At 36.1% G+C, this 23710-nt stretch overlaps 1 protein-coding gene across 1 annotated transcript in view; it reads right to left on the reverse strand.

The window, feature by feature from the left end:
- Positions 1 to 23710, reverse strand: part of LMLN (leishmanolysin like peptidase) — a 70400-nt gene that overhangs the window by 32369 nt on the left and 14321 nt on the right. Inside the window, exons 2-10 of the mRNA XM_024754768.1 lie at positions 18296 to 18393; positions 17347 to 17377; positions 16384 to 16466; positions 15767 to 15890; positions 13195 to 13373; positions 8503 to 8608; positions 4838 to 4932; positions 1758 to 1875; positions 186 to 293 (exon numbers count right to left, since the gene is read on the reverse strand). Of these exons, the coding sequence (XP_024610536.1) occupies positions 186 to 293; positions 1758 to 1875; positions 4838 to 4932; positions 8503 to 8608; positions 13195 to 13373; positions 15767 to 15890; positions 16384 to 16466; positions 17347 to 17377; positions 18296 to 18393 (942 nt within the window). The remainder of the gene's footprint in view (positions 1 to 185; positions 294 to 1757; positions 1876 to 4837; positions 4933 to 8502; positions 8609 to 13194; positions 13374 to 15766; positions 15891 to 16383; positions 16467 to 17346; positions 17378 to 18295; positions 18394 to 23710) is intronic.

Here is a 23710-nt window from a genome sequence, read left to right on the forward strand (position 1 = left end):
TTCTGGAAGGATATTTAAAAAACTTAAATAGTGATTACATCTGGAAAGTGGATCTGGAAAGCTAAAGGGGAAAGGGACTTTTAAAATTTTTTTACTTTATAACCTATTATATGTTTGAATAAGTTGAGTACGAATTCTTTTATTAAAGAAAAAATATGTCTAGTAAAATTCTAAAATAAACTGACCTCTAATAATCGCTTTTCCCAATGGTTGAGCTCAGTGCCCATACCACCTTGATTTTCAAGTTCCATTCCTTCCAGAATTGGACAGTTAAAATGTTTTCGTGCTTCATCCTAAGAATCAGAAAAAAATAAGTAAATAAACCCTACAAAAGTACAACATAACGGCAAACTCCTTACCACACTGGATATAATAAAGTAGTCATTGAAGAATTACTTTGGTGAGAAGAGAGAATGTCTTTTAAAAATATAGTTTTTGTTTGTTTGTTTTTGTTTTTTGCGGTACGCGGGCCTCTCACTGTTGTGGCCTCTCCTGTTGCAGAGCATAGGCTCCGGATGTGCAGGCTCAGCGGCCATGGCTCACAGGCCCAGCCACTCCACGGCATGTGGGATCTTCCCAGACCGGGGCACAAACCCATGTCCCCTGCATCGGCAGGCGGACTCTCAACCACTGCGTCACCAGGGAAGCCCTAAAAATATAGTTTTTAATATAATTAAATATTTTGATACTGTCACACTTTTCTTTGCTATTGAACTACTATTTCTCTTAATATTTTTTCCTCTATTTGAAGATTTTGGCTTTAAGTCATATATTTCAAAAAAGTTATAAACTGGTAGGATTGCCATTTGCAACTGTTGTGTCAACAATGATTTTAATGCAGGTATAAACTGCTCTTATTATGGATATAGTTTTTGTAAGAAAAATAAGTTGTTCATTAGAAAACAATTTTGTTCATTTGGTTTCGTCTGTCCTTCAGTTAGAGATTTCCAGGGATGGGAAATATCCCAAGAGCAGTGCAAAAGTTCAGACGTCAGAAGGAGCTGTGTGTAGTCAAGGAAGGGGGAGAAGGGAGAATAGGTTTCTGTCATTAAACAAGAGGGTGTGATGATTAATTTTATGTGTCAACTTGGCTGGGCCACAGATAACTGATCAAACATTATTCTGAATGTTTCTGTGAAGGTGTTTTTGGATGAGATTAACATTTAAATTAGTGGGCTTTAAGTAAAGCCGATCACTCTATGTAACATAAATGGGCCACTCAGTTGAAGGCCTTCATAGAACAAAGGCTGACTTTACCCCTGACCAAGAAGGAATTTTGCCAGCCGACTTCTTCTGGACTCAAACTACAACTGTTCCCTGAGTCTTCAGGTTGCCAGCCTACCTCATCAGATTTTGGACCAGCCAATTACTTAAAATAAATCTCTTTATCTCTTTCTCTCTCAACACATCCTGTTGGTTCTGTTTTTCTGGAGAACCCTGACTAAAACAGACTCCAAATGAAACGACCAGCAATTATGCATATAGTACCAGGGATCCTAAAAGGTATCACAACAGACCACTGGTATCACAACTTAAAGCAGTGGGTAGAATGCAGCCATAAGAGTCATGGCCAAATTTCTGTTTCCTCAGATTGTGCTTGGCCTGTAGCTTTACTGTACCGCCTTTGTATTATGTTTCCTACTACAGGCTTTGAAATTTAATCATTAGATCTTAAACAATAATGATTAGTAAAGAAGGGACCATAATGAACGAAAAGAGCAGATGGCTCATGAGACATTAGGTTCAGTGATACTCACAACAACACGAGGTGTTACTAGAAGATACACAGTGTGAGGAACTCTCTTATTATCTCGAATATCCCACAATCTCTCCACTTTTCGAACTACTTTATCACTCCATTGATATAATCCAAGACTGCAATTAAAGAATAAAAAGACAGTCCTTTTTGCAAATTCACCACCACTTTAAGTGTAAAAGTGTTTATGAATATCAATATGAAATTAAAATATTTGAGCTTACTATACACCAAGTGCAAGCAAAGACTTGATAGCATTTTCTAATTTAATCTTTTCAATAACTTTATAAGATTATCATCACTATTTTGCAGGTAAAGAGAAGCTTAGAGAGATGAAGTAACTTGCTCCAATTCAAATAGCTAATTTTTGGCTAAGATGACAATGAATTACTTCCTCTTAACAAATTTACTGGATAAAACAAAAGCATGTCTAGAGACATATCCTAGTACTGCACATAACAAAACTTAACAAAAGGTGACATTTTAATTTAGTGGGAAAGCATAATTTACTTAATAACTGTGCTGTAAAACTCTTTATCCTACTAGGAAAAACAAAGTTAAATCCCTATTTTACTCCATATACAGAAATAAATTCCAGACAAATGTCAGTAAAAGCAGCAGAGTAAGGACCCCTGAACTTTGTGAAAGCAATAGGGAAAGTATCAAAATTGGCCAAATGAACTTTTTCAGAACTCTGGAAATTAACCAAAGGCTTGTAGTAATCTAGGAAGCACTTCTTTAAGAAAAATGGATGAATCTCAGTAAGAACAGCAAGCTTTGTGGCGTTTTCCCAAGCCCTCTCTCCAGCTTTGTGGCAGCTTTGAAAACCAACAGCCCACAATCATGGTGAAAACCAGCAATCTGGCAGCCAGAGGGAACAGAAGGGGGTTGACTGGCAGAACGCATTAAAAAAAAAACATGATCCAACTATGTCTACAAGAGACACAGTTCAGAGTCAACGATACAAATAGGTTGAACGTAAAAGGATTAAATGCCTTTTATGCCCATGCCTTAGAAAGATTATTAATTCCTTTCCTTTTTCCGTGGCAAGGCAATGTTTAAACATAAATAGTGAACGAAGCCAACAAGAAAATAATCAGTTTTTACCTCATTAATAACTTCAATATCCTCTTCATCATTCACATTTCAAGATTAATGGTTTCTCCAAATAAATAGGTTAGGGCCAAATCCGACTCTTTCTATGTCTAACACCCGAATTTCATATTATTATATTAGTCCATTTATACTGTAAGATTTCCTGCTTTTGAGGAATATCCAGAATGTAAGAAAGCAATGCAAATTATCAGCTTAACAACGGTTCTTGTGTGTAGTAATCTCTCTCCTCCTTACCTACATCACTGTGTAGATGCTGCCTATCTCACTATTTATGTGTTTCCCATAAAGACCACAATTCTTAGGAAAGACCAGACTTCTCCCATACCACCAAACGAACACAATCTAGGAAGTAAAACATGTATTTCTACATTAGAATTGTTTCTTCACGTGTACTCTAAAAAAATACTATGATGAATAAAGTACTATCTGTTTTAATATTTACTCTAGCTACCTAAATGGAGATCTTCGTGTGAGAATTAATTTTGTATTCTACATCCATATACCACTACTCTGATAAAGATATGAAAGAGTGTCAGCACCCCGAGAAGGTTTCCTTATGCCCCTTCTCAATCTGTTCAACTTGTATGGCATTTAATAGCCTGCGGCTTCAAGTAAAACTACTAATCTGTCTTTTATCGTTGACTGTTTTTAAACTCCAAACAACTGAACTATGACTTTTTTTTTTTTTTTGGCTGCGTTGGGTCTTTGTTGCTGTGCACGGGCTTTCTCCAGTTGCAACGAGTGGGGGCTACTCGTCATTGCAGTGCGCAGGCTTCTCACTGCGGTGGCTTCTCTTGTTGTGGAGCATGGGCTCTAGGTGCGCGGGCTTCAGTAGTTGTGGCACACGGGCTCAGTAGTTGTGGCTCACGGGCTTTAGAGCACAGGCTCAGTAGTTGTGGCACACTGGCTTAGCTGCTCTGCAGACTACGACTTCTTTTATTGAACCTTGTAACTGTGATATTCATACACTTTATTGCATGCAGCAGTAATGTGTTCTTTTTAGTGCCTTGTAGTTTTTGGTTATAGAAATATATCACGATTTATTTATCCATTCTTCTATTGATGGACCTTTGGGTGGTTTCCATTTTTTGTTTATTAATAACAAAACTGCCATGAATATTCATTTACATGTCTTTTTGTGGACATGTGCTCTTAATTTAGAGATTTATTTTTTATATAAATGCATGCAAATGGTTATAGTTCTGTGACTGATATTCTATATAAAATTCTTGATAATTTTTTTTTAGTGATTCTTGGTATTATTTCTTTGAGGCCCTGAACCTCTAGGTCACTGTTAATATGATGTGCTAAATAAAATACCAGTTAACATGTAAATATTGCCATGTACAGGCAATAATTATTAAAAAACCAAACTATAACCAACCCATATTTTCCCATGGCCTGACTCTCCTATAAAGTAATACAAGCTACAGAGTGGTGGAAAAGAGCTCTGCCTGGCAAAGAGTCCTGGCTCTTTGGATAAATCACTTAAGTTTTCTCTATCTCAATTGTTTCATCTGTAAAATGAAAAGGTGAAGCTAAATGAACTCTTTTTTTTTATTGGAGTATAATTGTTTTATAATGTTGTGTTAGTTTCTGCTGTACAATGAAGTGAATCAGCTATGTGTATACATATATCCCATCCCTCTTGGACCTTCCTCCCACCCTGCACCCCCATCCCATCCATCTAGGTTATCACAGAGCACTAAGCTGACCTCCCTGTGCTATACAGCAGGTTCCCACTAGCTAGCTATTTTACACATGGTAGTGTATACATGTCAATCCTAATCTCCCAATTCATCCCACCCTTATATCCTATCTTGTTTTAATAAGATAGGACATACAATCTTCTTAGGCTAGCCATAAAGCCACTATTATTTATGGAACTTAACATGCTATGATTCTCAGTTGCTAGTCTTAGCACTCTCCTAAAAGAGAAGAACAAGAACAAAAAAACCCAAATACCTATAGTTAAAAGGTGGGAGACCATCTGCAAATCTTGAAGTTAGAGGATTTCCATCTTTATCATGGTAGAATGCAAATAGCCCAGCAGAGAAACCCTGTAAGAAAAAGTTCAAAATGTCTTACAGTGAAAAATATCAAATCTGATTATAGATATCACAACATGCCACTATCAAAAGAGAACACTGATACAACCACATAAAAGTGTCAGGCCAATACTTCTACAGGAACTTGCCATATACCGGAATTGGACTGAAATTAAGTGTTTCATATTATGAATTTTAAATTTCAATTACTTGAGATAATTCTAAGTGAGGAAACCAAAAGGAACAGTAACAAAGACATTCTTTGGTTGGTATAGACAATGCATTTATTTGTTTAAAGACGTGTTTATAATAGTTGGTCCTCTTCACATGAACTTACTAACAAACTCTACAATTGCAACCAGGGAAATGTTACCATTAACAACAATTAACAATACAGTTTAGAGCAGGGGGTGTGCTAGTAAGATCACTCATAAAAATTCAAAATCTTTGATACCAAAGTCCATATTTAATATATATCTATATCTAAAATAAAAAAGACTATAAATGTGTGTTTATGTGGGGGGGTGTATACTTCAGAAAAAAGACTGGAAACATATCGAAATGTTAGCTGTGGTTCTTTTGGTGGTAAAATAATGTGTAAAATCATCTGTATTTCTAAAAATTTTTTACAATGTGAATTTGTGTGTTTATAATCACATTTTTAGATAGTATTTTAAAGAAGTCTTCAATTTTAATAAGATAGTAGCTATTTCACATAAAGGTATTCAAATTCCCATTCTCTATCCCCTCCCTCCCAAATAAGATGAGAAAATGGGTAAAAAAAAAAATTACTGACATTTGATATCTCCTATTTCATTAGTGAGATTTCTTTTCTTACTTTCTTTCCTAACCTAATAACTAAAACAAAGTGCTTTTGTAACTACTAATTTAAGTATGTTTTTTTTCTTTTCTTTCTTTCTTTTTTTTGCGGTACACGGGCCTCTCACTGTTGTGGCCTCTCCCGCTGCTGAGCACAGGCTCCGGATGCGCAGGCTCAGCGGCCATGGCTCACGGGCCCAGCAGCTCCGCGGCATGTGGGATCTTCCTGGATGGGGCACGAACCCGTGTCCCCTGCATAGGCAGGCGGACTCTCAACCACTGTGCCACCAGGGAAGCCCTTAAGTATGTTTTATACACTGAGACTATGCTATAGTTTATATCCAAATAACTAACAATCACAAATGATCACTTAATTAATCTATTTCTTTGGCAAATGTCTTTGCTTACATAACTGTGGCCTGTGTCATTCAAGGCTTGCCAAAATGATTAATGGAATCCAGAGTATTCTTTTATTCCTACATTTCTTCTTTTTTAATCTCTGAAGATGCAAAGAACATTTAATGGAGTCAGGTAAGAAAATCTAAACAGTTTTTAATATACAATTCACTTAAGTTATATAAAGCTTAAAATAGTATGCTGTGCCTCATCTTTCATAATATTCTAAATACACATTTTTTTCCACAATATCAATTTGAAAATTTTTCTAAGCACTCACATTTCAGAAGGCTTATCTGGTATTGAAAGAACCAGGAATGACTGTATTTGATAGCTAGAGCATATATAACTTTATAGGGAATAAGTGTATTTGTTAAACATTTAATTCTTAGCATCCTCCAGGATGGTTTTTGAGACAAACTAATATTTTAAATTTCCTAGGTTTTTACAATTTTTTAAATAATTCAAATACACAAAAAAGTTTAAAAACCTAATAGAAACTCATGTATACTCTTTAAGAGGATTTAAGATCATTTTGCCAGATTTTCTTCAGACTTTTTTTTAAGAAATAAAACACTGCAGAATAAATATCGTTGAAGGCCCATTACCTTCACCCTTTCTCTTCCCACTTTTCCCAGGGATAATCACTACCTTAAAGTCAATGTACATAGTAACTCTCACACATGTTTTTATATTCAATGGTGTCTGACTTTAATTTGAGATTCCCTGATTGCTAAAGTAAATCTGAATATGTTCTCATATACTTCTTGGCCAATTGGACCTTTTCTTTTGTGACCTGCCTGTTCATAACCTAATTTACCTCATGTCTGGGACCTCTGCATTCATGTTCACTTATATACTAGACTTAAAACCTGCTGTTTTTTTCTGGTTCTCTCAACATCAAGTATCTATTGTTTTTGGAGCTTAAAGCTTAAAATGTTACTTAGAATGATGCTTGTCTTTCATCACAATAGCAGGTTTGACTTACTTTTTTAATAAAAGGAAAAGAGATGATTCATTTTAGAATCTCCTTACTTGAAGACGAGAAGTGCTATCTGGATACACTAGAGTTTCACTGAATTATCCAAGGTGTTTGCTGATTTAAAGACTGAGGTCATACATAATAGCTCACGAAATAAGACTAATAAATGATAGTCACTAATTTTATTATACCTTACTATGTAGAGCATGGTGCTAAGCCATTTATGTTTCGTCTTATTTAATCTTCAAGAAAAAAATCCATTGTAGTATGTACTATTATATTCATTTTATAGATGAAACAGAGGCTTACAAAGGCTAAATAATTTGTAATAGATCCCAAAGATTTTTAGCAGTAAAGCTAAGGAGATTCACACCTAGATCTGTGTGATCCATTCTCTCCCTCTCTCTTTTTTTAAATAATGTACTCTATAGTGGATGCTACCATTTTTTTTTAAATTTTTGTTTTTTATAAATTTATTTATTTATTTTTGGCTGCGTTGGGTCTTTGTTGCTGCATGGGGGCTTTCTCTAGTTGCGGTGAGCGGGGGCTACTCTTCGTTGGGGTGTGCAGGCTTCTCATTGTGGTGGCTTATCTTGTTGTGGAGCACCTGCTCTAGGCACGTGGGCTTCAGTAGTTGTGGCATGTGGGCTCAGTAGTTGTGGCTTGCGGGCTCTAGGGCACAGGCTCAGTAGTTGTGGTGCACAGGCTTAGTTGCTCCGTGGCATGTGGGATCTTCCCAGACCAGGGATTGAACCTGTGTCCCCTGCACTGGCAGGCAGATTCTTAAACACTGCACCACGAGGGAAGTCCCATTCTCTCTCTTAATCACTGCATTTTACTCCCATCTATTTCTAAACACATGAATGACATCAGGAGGACATTTCCTAGGTTTTAGGCAACTTTATTTAATTCCCCAGACATACTGTAAAAGTTTACTACTTTGGACCAATTGGGGAAAAGCAAAGTTCTGAATCAGTTAATATATATAAAATTCAGAAAGTCTAAATAGACCAAGGACACTTTTAGAAATGAGATCTCTGTAAGAGATAAGAAAGATCTATAATTAGCATATCAGCTATCATTTTAGATGAAAGTGAATTTTTTTTAATTACTAAGTTTCTTCTTAAGAAGCTTAATCATTTTTTCAAAACTCCTATTTGCCCAATTGAATTTGCTTGTTTCATTATTTTAGGTAGTATAAGTCAACCGAGCTGCTATCCTAATCATTAAAAATTGTCTACTGGCAGAGGCCTATTCAACTAGGTTTTACTGAACACAATCTAAGAAGCCACAAAATCTTAAATTTTAACATATACATCAAAATGAGAGTATAATCAGAAAATCAAGGCATGAAGGAGAGAACAATAGTTAACAGCAAAATTTACCAGGGCATGAATAATCTCATGTTTCACTGTAGACAGCATCCCAACAAACTCCTGAGGCTGGGTAGAGATCATATTTGGACACAGGTTAGCATATCCTGCAATTGGCCTGTTAAAACAGACATTAAATTTTTAATTATATTCCAGGACAATATGTATTATACTTATTAACCTATATTTTTCTATCAAAAACTGATCAAGGTCAGAAAAATCTTTGTGAAATATCAAATGTCATTTTACAACATAACATCTAACTTTCACTATCTTTTACTTTCAAGACATATACCTGTGTTCTCCTATGACATGGCTAATCAGCAGCTGTTCCCTCAAGAGGATAGAGTCAGTTAATTATACTTCAGTGTGGATTTGTAAAGTATGTCAATATGTACCAAAAAAGGGAATGAACTAAAAAATTTAAATTATAACACTATTTTTCTTGCAAAATTCATTTCTGACTTCAGCATTTCACTATATATATATAGGCACAGGGACAGACAAGTAGGTAGAGAGGAAACTTAGGTACAAAAGAGGACAATAAGCAAATCATTCAGGTTGCTGCAAGTTGCTGAACCTTCTGATTTCCATTTCACTATCCCCTTTCTCCTGTCCCAATAATGCCTTCATTAACATAAATTTTTTAAAAATTTATTTATTTTTGGCTGTGTTGGGTCTTTGTTGCTGCACATGGGCTTTCTTCTAGTGTCGTGAGCGGGGGTTACTCTTCGCTGCGGTGCGCAGGCTTCTCACTGCGGTGGCTTCTTTTGTTGCAGAGCACGGGCTCTAGGCGCACGGGCTTCAGTAGTTGTGGCTCGTGGACTCTAGAGCGCAGGCTTAGTAGTTGTGGCGCATGGGTTTAGTCGCTCTGCGGCATGTGGGATCTTCCCGGACCAGGGCTCGAACCCATGTCCCCTGCATTGGCAGGTGGATTCTTAACCACTGCCACCAGGGAAGCCCAACATAAAGTTTTTTATCTTCCTATTATCTTCTTTCATACAGTATTCTATACCTTCTAGAATCTACAGAATTCTATATCTCTTTCTGAGCCTAGAACTTGAGAGTCCAAGAGCTCATGAGGACCCACAGTAATTCAATCAGTTTCACCACGCACCCACCTGCCTTTCAAAAGCTGTGACAAACAGTAAGGAACCCCAAGGTATTTCTCCCAACACTACCTCAACATTTTACCATAGAAATACCACAAACCTCCCCAAATGGTGATGGCCTATTTACAGAGTAACACTTGCCTTATTTAGTTAAAAAAACATACAGTGCACTTTCTTCATACTTGAAAACAACAGATTTGCACTTAGAAAAGGATGAGTATAATTCACTCACCAAAATATTGCCATGGTGACCTCTAAGATATAAAATAAACGTCACTATCAGGCTTAAACCCTGTCAGGGACTTCCTACTGCATTTATTTATTTATTTATTTATTTTTTCCACGGTACACGGGCCTCTCACCGCTGTGGCCTCTCCCGCCGCGGAGCACAGGCTCCGGACGCGCAGGCTCAGTGGCCATGGCTCACGGGCCCAGCCGCTCCGCGGCACATGGGACCCCCCCGGACCGGGGCACGAACCCGTGTCCCCTGCTTCGGCAGATGGACTCCCAACCACTGCGCCACCAGGGAAGCCCCCTACTGCATTTAGAATGAAACAGACCTGTCTACTTCTCCCTCCAATGCATCCCCTAAAGCTCTCATCCTCAAGCACAGTTTCCACTGGAGTGGCTTCTAAGAGCAACAGGTAGACACAGCATTTTCCTAACATAAGCTCTTTCTCCAGCTCTTTATTTGGCTGAAGCCTATCGATTTTCAGGTTATATCTAAAGTTTCACTTTTTCAAAGAGGCCTTTTTTGCCCAGTTGATCTAAATTATGTTTCCCCCTTTTGTTCTCTTTTATGTTGCAACACCCTGTCTTTTTCTACAAAGTATTTATCATATTTGAAGTCACATGTCTATTTGTATCAGTATTTAACTAACATCTGACTCCCTCTGTAATTTGTAAGTTCCATGAGACAGGTACACGTGTCTATTTTGTTCACCTAGTCTGCTGGCAACATATTAAGCGCTCAAATATTTATGGAATGAATTAACGCAATATAGCAGTTTTGAAGGAAAGTTTCACTTCTATCAAAAAGATTCAAAAAGAACAACTTAAGATATTGCTCTTCTAACATCAACATTCTCCTCATAAGCAACCAAAATTTTCCCCATGTATGAGAATACATATATGAGTAGCTTCAGATTCACTGACATGAGGAACATTTATTCTTTCAGCTAGTCATTCATACCTAAAGTGAACCAAATGTTCAAGTGCCTTAAAGAAATATAATAGCAGTGAAATGAAAGTGAGATGCATCTCTGGGCTATGGGATTCTCATCTATGTGATAACTCCTATGTTGGATTCTCTCCCCAAAAGACAATTAGATACTTTAAGTACCTTCAGTATTATCAGATGCTGAAAGGAGCTGAACTAATCCAGACCCATCTCAGCATGGGATTTTATATCCCTCTCCCTACTTCCCCAGGGAAGCCATTTTGTTCCTAATACATAAGGTTCACTTTAACATGTCTTTTGTTTAAAAAAGTAATAAAAGCTCATTGGAAAAAGCTATATATCCAAACATATAGAAATGTATGAAGAAAAAAGTAAAAATTCCCTATTTTACAAACTACCACCACTAAATTCCACTATCACAGGTAACTGCTATCAACAATTGGGGTGCTTTATTTTTTAGAGTGACCAGCCATCCTGGTTTGCCTAGGACTAAGGGATTTCCCGAGATATGGGACTTTCAGGGCTAAACCAAGGGTACTCCCGAGAAAATTGGGATAGTGGGTAATCCTAATTATTTTTGACTTTTACCTTAGCACATTCAAGTCCATACACAGAATTTTTGTTTTTTTTTTTGTTTTTTTTTTGCGGTACGTGGGCCTCTCACTGCTGTGGCCTCTCCCGTTGCGGAGCACAGGCTCGGGACGCGCAGGCTCAGCTGCCATGGCTCACGGGCCCAGCTGCTCTGCGGCATGTGGGATCGTCCCGGACCGGGGCACGAACCCGTGTCCCCTGCATCGGCAGGCAGACTCACAACCGCTGCGCCAGCAGGGAAGCCCCATACACAGATTTTTAAAACAAGTATGAAATCGTATTATGTACACTGTTTTGCAATGTTCTTCTGACACTCAACAGTATATTAAAAATGAGATTGTGTGTGTGCACAATCCATATGGTTTAGGTCAAATTAAGATAAAGAGCCATGATTTTGCAGCACTGCTATTATGAAGGTATATTTCTCAAAGACACCTACTTTAAGAAGTATCTCATTTTATCAAGTAACTTGTCATTCATTTAGCACTTCAAATACCATATTTCCTTGATATTGAGACACCAGTAATTATAAAATATCATAAATTTAATGACAGCTTCTCAGGAAAAAAGGAAAAATCTATTAAATACATATATTCTTTTTACTAAACAATAGTACATATACATCTTCAAAACCATATAGCACTTCCTTCTTCAGTAATATATTAAATATTTGACTCGATGCATTCTCAACATTCAGAAGCTAAAGATTTTTGAGTTTATTTCATGGATCAATAATTATATAGTAACATGCTAACAGACTGCTTTCATAATCCATGATGCTGATTTTGACCTCCTTACCACCTTCAGTATTGACAGTATAATTCTGGAGCATATATTAGTGTTTCCTTTGTATTGGCTACTTGGTCCTACTAATAATTTCATTTTTTCCTTAAATTAATTAGCTATCAATAGAAGTGAAACAGCTCTTTAAAGTCAGCTAGTATTTTGATAGGTAGATGAATGTTCAGGAACTCAGCAACGGTCCTTACATTCACTGGACCACTGAATGTGGTCACATTAATTCTCCTAGATTTGAGAACGTCACATACAAACTATACTGAGACATACCAGTTTCTACTGCCTTTAACTGATTTGTCTGGTGTGTAACAGGCAATATTCTGTATGCATAACAACTTTATTTCAAGGCTGCTTCACTGAGAAAAAATTTTTGAAATATTTTTTAAATAAAAAAGAGGGAGCGGCTAGGCCCGTGAGCCATGGCCACTGAGCCTGCGTGTCCGGAGCCTGTGCTCCGCAACGGGAGAGGCCACAACAGTGAGAGGCCCGCGTACTGCAAAAAAAAAAAAAAAAAAAAAAAAGTCTTTTTTTTTTTGGCCAAGCAATATGTGGGAGCTTAGTCCAACCGGGGACTGAAGTGGCTCCTCCTGCAGTGGAAATGTGGAGACGTAACCACTGGACCGCCAGGGAAGTTCCGGGACTCTAAATTTTTTAGAGACAATTAAGCTAAGTGAAGGACATAATCATATGACAATTAGATGAACAGTTATTTTGAACATCTTACAGTTCAGCACAGAAGTGCTAAAATTAAAGTTCAAATTGTTTCCTTAGAGAGGTGTCATCACTTTCAAAGAAAATTCTATTGACAGTAGACTTTTCCTTTGGAATTGGTACTTATATTACCATATGCATAGCAGTTGTATAACCTGGTTCCCTCACCACACCCCAATCCAGGCAGTATGCCATTTCTTACTACTGGAGGTAATCTCGCAAATGCAAACTTCTTGTACTCTCAACACTTAGAATATGGTTTAAGAGTTCTTATTTTAGATCTTGGGAAATAAGTCTCAGGGGAAAGTTTACCTGTCCATTTTTGCTTCCTGCTGACAATAGGCTGCATAAGAGATGATGTTTTCATGGCTGCACCTCTCAGTGGCCAGAGCACCAACATAAAGAACAAAGTCTGCATCCCGGACTCCCTCTTGGTCTGGCACACCCACTGCTCCACAGGGCCACTTACCCCCACAGCAGACTCTGCATTGCTATGCCCATGGGGGACAACAACGGAAAAACAGACCAGAGATGAGGTTAGCTATCAGGACTTTTAATTTATAAAGAATCCAGACTCTAAATATGTATGATTTAATTTTTATTTATTATCCTTCAGCTTTTATCAAAATCCATACCTCTCTCTACTCAATTCCTATCTCTAATTTTAAATTTATTTTATTAAAATTTCTACTTTATATACTATAATCATAAATGTATAATATTAATTAAAACAAACAATTGCTATTTATAAAGGGCATGCAACCAGGGTACAAAAAAGACAGCAACAGAAAAGGTTTCATTAAACCCTGAAACTAGGTGAAAATTACAAGGGACCTTCTTGTACACATGTTTTTTAGCAATTTCCCAAGAATCTATAGTTACTTCAAAACTAATTAATAAAAAACTTTATTTACTGGAAGTATTTTCCTATTATAAGTAATTCATGTATCTTGTTAAAAATTCAGATAATACAAAAGTATATAAGGTAAAAAGTTAAAGTCATCTTGTAATATTACCTTTGTTTCTAGTTTTCTAAGCAAACTTTGCCCTTTTAACATACATTTTTTAGAGAACTTCTTCTATCAAAGTTCCTAAACAATCATAATCTCCAAATTATAAATAGGAAAATCAGTAAATGGTGTTTTTTTTAAGGCATAGGTGATGCTTGTAGAGAGAGAAAAGACAGAAATTCTCATTTCATTACATTGTTTACTCTTGCTTCTCTAATACATGTATTTATAATTTTAAAATTCAATTACTTTAATCTGTTAATAGTTGATATTAAGAAAAGCTGTGATTTAATAGCATTCTTTACATGATCTCTCATTTATTTAAAAAAAAAAATTCAGGACCCCCAAGAAGATAAGTAGAAAGCAGAATTTGAAAAAGCCAAAAGAATTAAAAACAAAAATACCTTAGAAAAAAAGCAAAGAAATATGCCTTAAAATGTCTAGGAAATATCTCTAAATGTCTCAAGAAAAGAGATAAATATGTAATTAACAGGTTGTTCCAATTTTTAAACATGTTCTCAAAACCCTCTATGCTTTCAAGAAATTTGATAAAAGAAGTGGAAGCTGAGTAAGTTAGCTGTATTAGTGCCAATATACAGGGTTCCAAAAGCCTTTAGTGAGCTTCAAATACTCTGAGAAAAAAATTATAAAGTAAACTTCAACTATATGCTTAATTTTGCTTACAAAGTCAATGTTTAATAATGTATTCATTTTCTAAAAGTAATGAGAGAATACAGCTCAATAGAGAAAAGCAGCTAAAGCAATAATCATATTTTCCAAAATATAGGTATAAATAAAATTGGCTTTCTGGTTTACACATTTAAACTTTTTATATTTTTTCTGATACAAATAATAGATGCTTAATATGAAAAATCAGAACATTACAAAAATGTATAAGTTAACAAATAAAAGCCCCCCATAATCCAACTCAATGAAAACCATTAAAATTTTATATGTGTCTCCAGATTTTTTTAATATATGTATACCTCCAGATTACTTCATAATTTTTTATATGTGTGTATACACTTCTTATTTTTTATGCTTTTATTTCAGCTTTATTGAAAGCTGAATAATTGATGATAATTTTTAATTTTTAAATGAAATAGACTAAGTACCCATACTGATTTACAACTTTTTTTTCCATTTAAAAGCTTAACTATCTTTCCAAATCAGTATATAAAGATCTATTTTGTTCTTTTTTTTTTTTTAATATTGTTCATTTATTTTGGCTGCACCGGATCTTAGTTGTGGCATGCAGACTCTTAGTTGCAGCATGCATGTGGGATCTAGTTCCCCAACCAGGGATTGAACCTGGGCCCCGTGCATTGGGAGCAAAGAGTCTTACCCGCTGGACCACCAGGGAAGTCCTTCTACTTCATTCTTTAACAGCTGTGTAGTGCTCCATTATGTGGTTATGCCATAACTTAAGTAATATTAATATAGGCATATTTATAGTTTTGCAAAGAATATCCTTTAACATATATTACATAGTTATAAGTATTTTTATGGAATACATTTCTAGGTTGGGTTAAAGCATACACATTATTTTTATTTGAAGAAATAATGTTAAATTGCCCTTTAAAAATTCTGAGGTATATAGCTGCTAAAAGATGTTTTGGAGGGCAAAGATAAAGTCCTAAGCAGAAATGATTCAGCAGCCTCAGAGATAAATTGAAAAAAGAAAAAAATAATTAAATTCACTTGAAAACCAATGAAAGAATAAAATCAGCACACCTAACTGTGATTACTTTTGGTAGAGAATGAAGCTTTTGAACTTAAGTCTGTAAAATCTTCTTAGTGACAATCACAGATTGAAAATCTGTCATAAGTTTATCCTAAAGAATAAGAACATTGCTAAGAGCAGGGTGAAATACCTGGAGGTGCTCCTCAGGCACTATAACGGGGCCACATCTTGTATGCTCTGCACATTCCCCAGTGCAGCATCTATGGTGATCATTTTCCTTCCGTAGGTATTGGTATTGGTTTGTTGCACATTGTCTTCAGTTCATTCGTACATCAAAGTTTAATTACAAAAAAAAAATAAATAAAGATGAGTTCACAGCAGTTAAAACATTGTAAAAAACTAGTAGCTGCTATATTTATTTCATTTATAATAGTTACTATTTTAGTTAGAAAAGTAGTCTAATAAAGAATTTTGGTTCCATGGCAAATCCTTCTGATCTGGGTTTTCAAACACTCAAATACTTCAAAAGCCAATACTGTACACATGAAGGAAGGGGATATGGGAAAAAGGGTACAAGCTATACCCAAGGAAAAGATCCAGTGGGTCACCTCATAATGGAAAATCGGGGAAAGAATGATTACCCAACAGATGCTCTTTTATTCTTTTTAAATATCTTACAGTTTGGTCTCCAGGAACCAGCATAATAAAATACTCCAGTATAAAACTCACCATTTGCCATACTGACAGAATGGGGTGGGCAGAGTACTAAATAACTGAAGAAAATAACCTGTGTGTAATGTGACATACCTACTAAGTAATATGGTGCCCGCAGGTCTACGAACCTGAAAAGTCTTCTCTAAATAAGAAACAGCTTGTGGAAAAAGTTTGGTCTAAATAAAAGTTGGAAAAAAAACCAGTCAGAATTACAGCTAAAAGATAAACTATATTTAAAACAAGTAAGCATAGGATATTAATGACTAAGGGGAAAGAAGGAAAAAGCCTTATAATTCTGGAACACAGGTACTATTCAAAGGTTGTGTGACTAGGGCTAGGGAAAGATTGAGTCTAGGTGCGAAGGAATTTCCTCATTTACTAGTTTAGTTTGGAGGAAAGAACACCAGAAAGTTCCTTCCCTACCCCATTTAAATAGAATATTATAAAACATAAATCACAACTATTAGTATTACTTTAAATTTGAGACCGATTTAGATTATTCCAACATGAAGGTAGTTTATGTTAAGAAAATCGTATATTTAGAAGATCTACTTTAGCCTCACCCATTTCTGTGACCCATAATGAAGCGGCTTAATGTGTGTGTGTGCCTCTGTAACAGTTAAAAAACTTATGAGGCTAGCACCTCTATAAATGACCTTGGCATTTCATACTATCAGGCCAATTAATCTTCATGAGAATGAGCATTTCCACCAAGAGAATAGTGTTCTCAATGTTTTTAAAACATCGTCTTTTTCATCCTATCCAAAGCATGCTCTGCTCCCCTAAAACTTAAGAGGACAAGGAAAAACATGAGAATGATTTAATATCAAATTATAAAATGAGAAGACAACTTAATATCAAATATGAACAAAGTTTTGGTGAGTGCATCATAAAAACACCTTGGTGATAATAGAAATACATTCACTACCAACACCTTTTATTCAGTCATTCACAGAATAGTCATGTGTATGTTTTTCATTACTGAAGTAAAATTTACATACAATAAAATGCACCATTTTAAGTGTCCAATTCAAGCTATGAGTATTTATTACATACCTTTACAAGATGTCTTTTCTCAGGGAGCAACCTGAAAATGATGACATAAAACATAAAGATTGCCAAGCTGAGGACAAACCACTATCTCATTTTTGTTCAGAATGCAACTGGCAGGAGTCCCAAGGAATGCTTTGTGGAAGCATGCCATATCAGTCCCTCTAAATCTCAATGAGCATTTAAGAGTTGATCACATACTGTCTCATTCATTTGGGAAGTTAAAGATAGGGAAAGACATCACCTACTCCCAATAGCTCTTCATAAACTACTACAGATTCATAATTTATCTCTTTTCTGGACACCCTCTTACTCTAAATTAAAAATTAGGCTATATCATCTCTCTGGTTAATAATTTTGTAAATGTTCTTACTATTGTATATATTAGTATTTTGTCTTATTGTTCCTCCAAGTACTTAAGTGCCTTCCAGGTCTGTTATTGACCACATAAGTAGACATACACCGGTGTGCTTAAATTATTCATGATGTATAGATTTAAATCATATCCCATGGCCTTCATCTTTCTAAACTAAAAAGCATATTTAGCTTAATTCCATTTTGAGGGTACATTAGCATCTACTTCCATTTATGGAACTCCAGGTAACAGATGAAAATATTTTCAATAGTTTGATTCTTAATAAAAAAAAGATGACAAGGGCTTCCCTGGTGGCGCAGTGGTTGGGAGTTCGCCTGCCGATGCAGGGGACACGGGTTCATGTCCCGGTCCGGGAGGATCCCACATGCCGCGGAGCAGCTGGGCCCGTGAGCCATGGCCGCTGGGCCTAAACGTCTGGAGCCTGTGCTCCGCAAAGGGAGAGGCCACAACAGTGAGAGGCCTGTGTACTGCAAAAAAAAAAAAAAAAAAAAGATGAAAAATAATGATGTTTTTACTCTTCAATACTTCTATCGTAGACAGTCTTAAAAAAAAAAAGATGAAAAATAATGATGTACTTACTCTTCAATACTTCTATCGTAGACAGTCTTGATTCTTAAATGTTCATTAACATCCCTCTTTATAATATGATTTGCCTTAAGATGGACCTTATTTATGACCTGAAAAAAAGGAACAGATTTGAAAAAAATGTATAGATTAGTTAATTGAGGTCCCAACTTAAAATTAGTAAACTAAATTTCAAGTGTAATACCCAGAAAAAATACAAGAACTAAATAAACTGAGAGACAGTTCATGCTCATGGATAGGAAGACTCAATATTATCAAGATGTCAGTTCTTCCCAACTTCATCTATAGATTCAATGCAATCCCAATCAAAATCCCAGCAAGTTATGTTGTGCATATCAACAAACTAATTCCAAAGTTTATATAGATGGCAAAAGACCAAGAATAGCCAACAAAATGTTGAAGAAAAAAACAAAGTTGGAGGACTGACACTACCTGACTTCAAGATTTACTATAAAGTTACATTATCAAGACAGTGTGGTACTGGCAAAAGAAGAAACAAATAGACCAATGGAACAGAATAGAGAGCCCAGAAATAGGCCCACATAAATACATTCAACAGATCTTTGACAAAGGAAAAAAAGCAATACAATGGAACAAAGATGGTCTTTTCAACAAATGGTGCTGGAACAACTGGATATTCACATGGGAAAAAAAAATGAATCTGGAGACAGACCTTACATCTTTCAGAAAAATTAACTCAAAATGGATTATAGACCTAAAATGTAAAACACAAAACTATATAAAACTCTTAGAAGATACCATAGGAGAAAAACCAGATGTCCTTGGATATAGTGATGACTTTTTAGATATAACACTAAAGGTACGATCCATGAATGAAATAACTGATAATTTCAACTTTATTAAAATTAAAAACTTCTGCTCAATGAGGGTTAACATCAAGAGAATAAGAAGACAAGCCATAGACTGGGAGAAAATATTTGCAAAAGACAAATCTGATAAAGGACTATTATCCAAAATATACAAAGAACTCTTAAAACTCAACAGTAAGAAAATGAGAGACTTCCCTGGCGGTCCAGTGGTTAAGACTCTGCGCTTCCAATGCAGAGGGCCCGGGTTCGATCCCTTTTCGGGGAACTAAGATCCCACATGCCATGCCCAGCGCGGCCAAAAGAAAGAAAAAGAAAATGAACAATCCAAGTAAAACATGGGCCAAAAACCTTAACAGACACCTCACCAAAGAAGGTATATAGACGGCCAATAAACATACAAAGAGACGTTTCACATTATATATCATCAGGGAAATGCAAATTAAAACAACAAAATATCACTATACACCTATTAGAATGGCCCAAATCTGGAACACATACTATACCAAATGCTGCCAAGGATGTGGAGCAACAGAATTCTCATTCATTGCTGGTGGGAATGCAAAATGTACAGCTACCTTGGAAGACAGTTTGGCAGTTTCTTACAAAACTAAACATACTTTTACCATAACCACCCAGCAATCATGCTCTTTGGTATTTACACAAATGAGTTACAAACTTATATCCAAACAAAAACCTGTTCATGGATGTTTATAGCAGCTTTATTCATAATTGTTACAACTTAGAAGCCGCCAGGATGTTCTTCAAGAGGTGAGTGGATAAATAAACAGTGGTACATCCAGACAATGGAATATTATTCAGAGCTAAAAAGATGAGCTATTAAGTCAGGAAAAGACATGGAGAAACCTTAAATGCATATCAGTAAGTGAAATAAGCCAATCTGAAAAGGTTACATACTATATGATTCCAACTATATGACATTCTGGAAAAGGCAAAACTATGGACACAGTAAAAAGATCAGTGTTTGCCAGGGATAGAGGGGTGAGGGATTAATAGAGCACAGAGGATTTTGAGGGCAGTGGACCTACCCTGTATGATACTGTAATGATGGCTACATGTCGTTATACATTTGTCCAAACACATAGAATGTACAACACAAAGAGTAAATCCTAATGTAAACTATGGACTTTGGGTGACTATGATATGTCAATATAGTTTCATCAATTATAACAAACGTACCACTCTGGTTGGGGATGTTGATAATAGGGGAGCCTATGTATGTGAGGAGGAACAGAGTATTTGGGAAATCTCTGTACCTTCTTCACAATTTTGCACTGAATCTAAAACTGCTTTTAAAAAATAGTCTTTAAGGGCTTCCCTGGTGGTGCAGTCGTTAAGAATCTGCCTGCCAATGCAGGGGACACAGGTTCGAGCCCTGGTCCAGGAAGATCCCACATGCTGTGGAGCAACTAAGTCCGTGAGCCACAACTACTGAGCTTGCACTCTAGAGCCTGCAAGCCACAACTACTGAACCCACATGCCACAACTACTGAAGCCCATGTGCCTAGAACCCCTGCTCCACGACAAGAGAAGCCACCACAATGAGAAGCCTGCGCACCTCAATGAAGAGTAGCCCCCACTCGCCACAACTACAGAAAGCCCGCGCGCAGCAACGAAGACCCAACACAGCCAAAATAAATAAATAAATAATAGTCTTTAATTTAAAAAAATGAAGATGAGAAGACAATGGAATAGTTAAAGCACTAAAAGATATTCAATACTGAAGTGTATCTCCAATGAAACTACCCTTCAAAAAGGAAGAGGAAATAAAGATATTTCAGAAAAACAAAAATTGAGAGAATTCATCACCAGCAGACCTCCACTACACGAAACACTAAAGGAAGTTCTTCATGGTAATGGAAATGACACTAGAGGGTAACTTAGATCTTGTCTTAGTTCAGGCTTCTATAACAGAATACCATAAACTGGGTGGCTAACGAACAACAGAAATTTACTTCTCACAGTTCTGGAGGCTGACAAGTCCAAGATCAAGGCGCCAGAAGACTGGGTGCCTGGTGAAGGCCCGCTTCTTGTTTCTTAAGGCCATAGTCTGGTTGTATCCTCTGGCAGAAGGGGCAAGGAGCTCTTTCATGACCTAATCATCTACCAAAGACCCCATCTCCTAACCATTATATTGAGAGTTAGCCTTTCAACATATGAATTTTGAGGGAACACATTCAGTATATACAAGATCTGTAGGAAGGAATGTGGACAAGTGGAAATGTTAGATAAGTAAATACAAAAGTCTATTGTGTAGAAAACAGTTAACATAGCAGGCCTAAGACTACTATCTTTAGAAAGACCTGCTTGCAAGTTTGACTTTTCACTGGTCCCAGAATTTGAATGGTAAACTGTCCCTACACTGACATAAAACTTCCCTAAGCAATAAGGCAGTCTCATTGTGCCCAAACTGTTAACAGAAATAATATAGTTTATGCTGAACATCTGTTTACTTCTCAGAGTCAGGAATGTTAGTGACTGAAATTGTGCCTACATGAACCATCTCCAATAAAAACCCTGGACTCCTAGACTCAGACGAGCTTCCCTGTAGACAATTTGTACTTGTTCTTACAAGTTACTGCTAAACGGATTAAGCATGTCCTATGTGACTCCACTAGGAGAGGATTCTTGGAAATGTCAACAAAAATTCAACTAACAATCAAGTTAAGAAGAGAAAAGGGTATTTAATTTGGGCCAAACTGAGGATTATAACCTGGGAGATAGACTCTCAGAAGTTCTGAGAACTGTTATGCCCGTTAGAAGTCAAAGGCACAGTCATATACATTCTCAAGACAAAGAATCATACATCAAAGTGACATACTGATATTTTACATAAAGTTCACCAAAGATATATAGTCCAGGTAAGCACGTACAAAGGCAAAGAGAACAGTAAGTCACTACGGCCCGCTACAGAGTTGGGAAAGAATGGTATTCTTTTAAGAAATTACATTGCTAGTGCCAGAAGAAAGGGAAAAAAATCGATCTTTATGATCCAGCAGGCATTCCCATCTTTGAGGAGGTCTGGTTAATGTGTAATTCAGATGCACACAAGGAGGGAGGGAGGAGGCCCAAACGGACACAGAGACAGAACCTTATGTTTAAATTTTCTTGTCCTGCCTTAAAATACACATTTTATTTCATCAGAAGCTTGTGTCCGGTTTCCTTCAGTTTTTGCTCCGGGAGCCATTTCTTTTTACTGATTGTGCTTGATATGTATCCTTTCACTGTAATAAATCTTAGCTGTGAGTACAACTATATGCTGAGTCCTATGAGTCCTTCCAGCAAATCACCAAACCTGGGGTGGTTTGGAGACCTTCAACACAATTACACACATATTTCTTTTCTTCTTTTCATTTCTTTGGAGACATTAACTGTTTAAAACTAAAATTATAAAATTACAATTGTGAGAGTTATATGTAGAGTTATTATATATTATGGTAATAGCAAAAGGACAAGGAAATAGTGACACTATACTGTTGAAAAGTTCCCATATTTAACATGACTATAAACTTCAAGTAGATGTCATAAATTCAAGATACATATTATAATCAATAGAGCAAACATTCAAAAATATATTGTACTTTACTGTTGGTTAATTACACCTCAATTTAAAAAGTAAAGCAAAGAGATACAGCTAAAAAGTAAACAAAGGAATTAAAATAGAATACTAAAAAACAGAAGGCACAGTCAAGTGAAACAAAGAGAAAAAAATAGCTAAACTGCCAATCCAAACTTAACCAGTTCAAAAATCACATTAAATGTAAACATTAAATGTAAAAGGACTGAACATTCTTGTTAGAAAGCAGAGACCGTCAGACTAGAGAGAGCAAGATGCAACTATTTGCTATCTATAAGAAGCCCATTTTAACGATAAAGACACAGAGAAGTAGAGAGTATAAGGATGGAAAAACACACATCATGTAAACACTAATCAAAGAAAGCCAGAGTGGCTATATTAGTATTAGACAAAGTATATTTCAAAACAAGGAGTATTAATTACCAGGAATAAAGAGAGGGGCAGTATGTAATGCTAAATGGGTCAATTCACCAAAAAAATAACAATGTAAAATGTGTAAACACCTAACAGCAGAGCTGCAAAATACGTGAAGCAAAAACTGAAAACTGAAAGAAGAAATAAACAAATCCACAATTATAGCTGGTGACTTCAACATTCCTATCTCAGTAATCAACAAAAGTAGACAGAAAATCAGTAAGGACATGGGAGACCTGAGCAGCACTATAACTAACTTGACCTAAATGACATTTATAGAATCACCTGCCCCAACATGAGCAGAATGTACATTCTTCTCAACTACACACAGAACGTTAACCTGGTTAGATTTTTGGCTATAAAACATATTTTACTATAAAACAATCCTTAAGAAATACAAAAAACTTAAATCATACAAAGGATGTTTGCTATCCATAACTAAATTAAACTAAAATGCAATTAGGTAAAGATAACTGGGAAATCTCCAAATATTAATAAATCAAACTTTTTTTTTTTTTTTTGTGCCGCACCATGAGGCCTTCGGGACCTTAGTTCCCTGATAAGGGATTC

The sequence above is a fragment of the Neophocaena asiaeorientalis genome, unplaced genomic scaffold, assembly GCF_003031525.2.
Source record: "Neophocaena asiaeorientalis asiaeorientalis breed wild unplaced genomic scaffold, Neophocaena_asiaeorientalis_V1.1 scaffold423, whole genome shotgun sequence".
Classification (NCBI taxonomy): domain Eukaryota; kingdom Metazoa; phylum Chordata; class Mammalia; order Artiodactyla; family Phocoenidae; genus Neophocaena; species Neophocaena asiaeorientalis.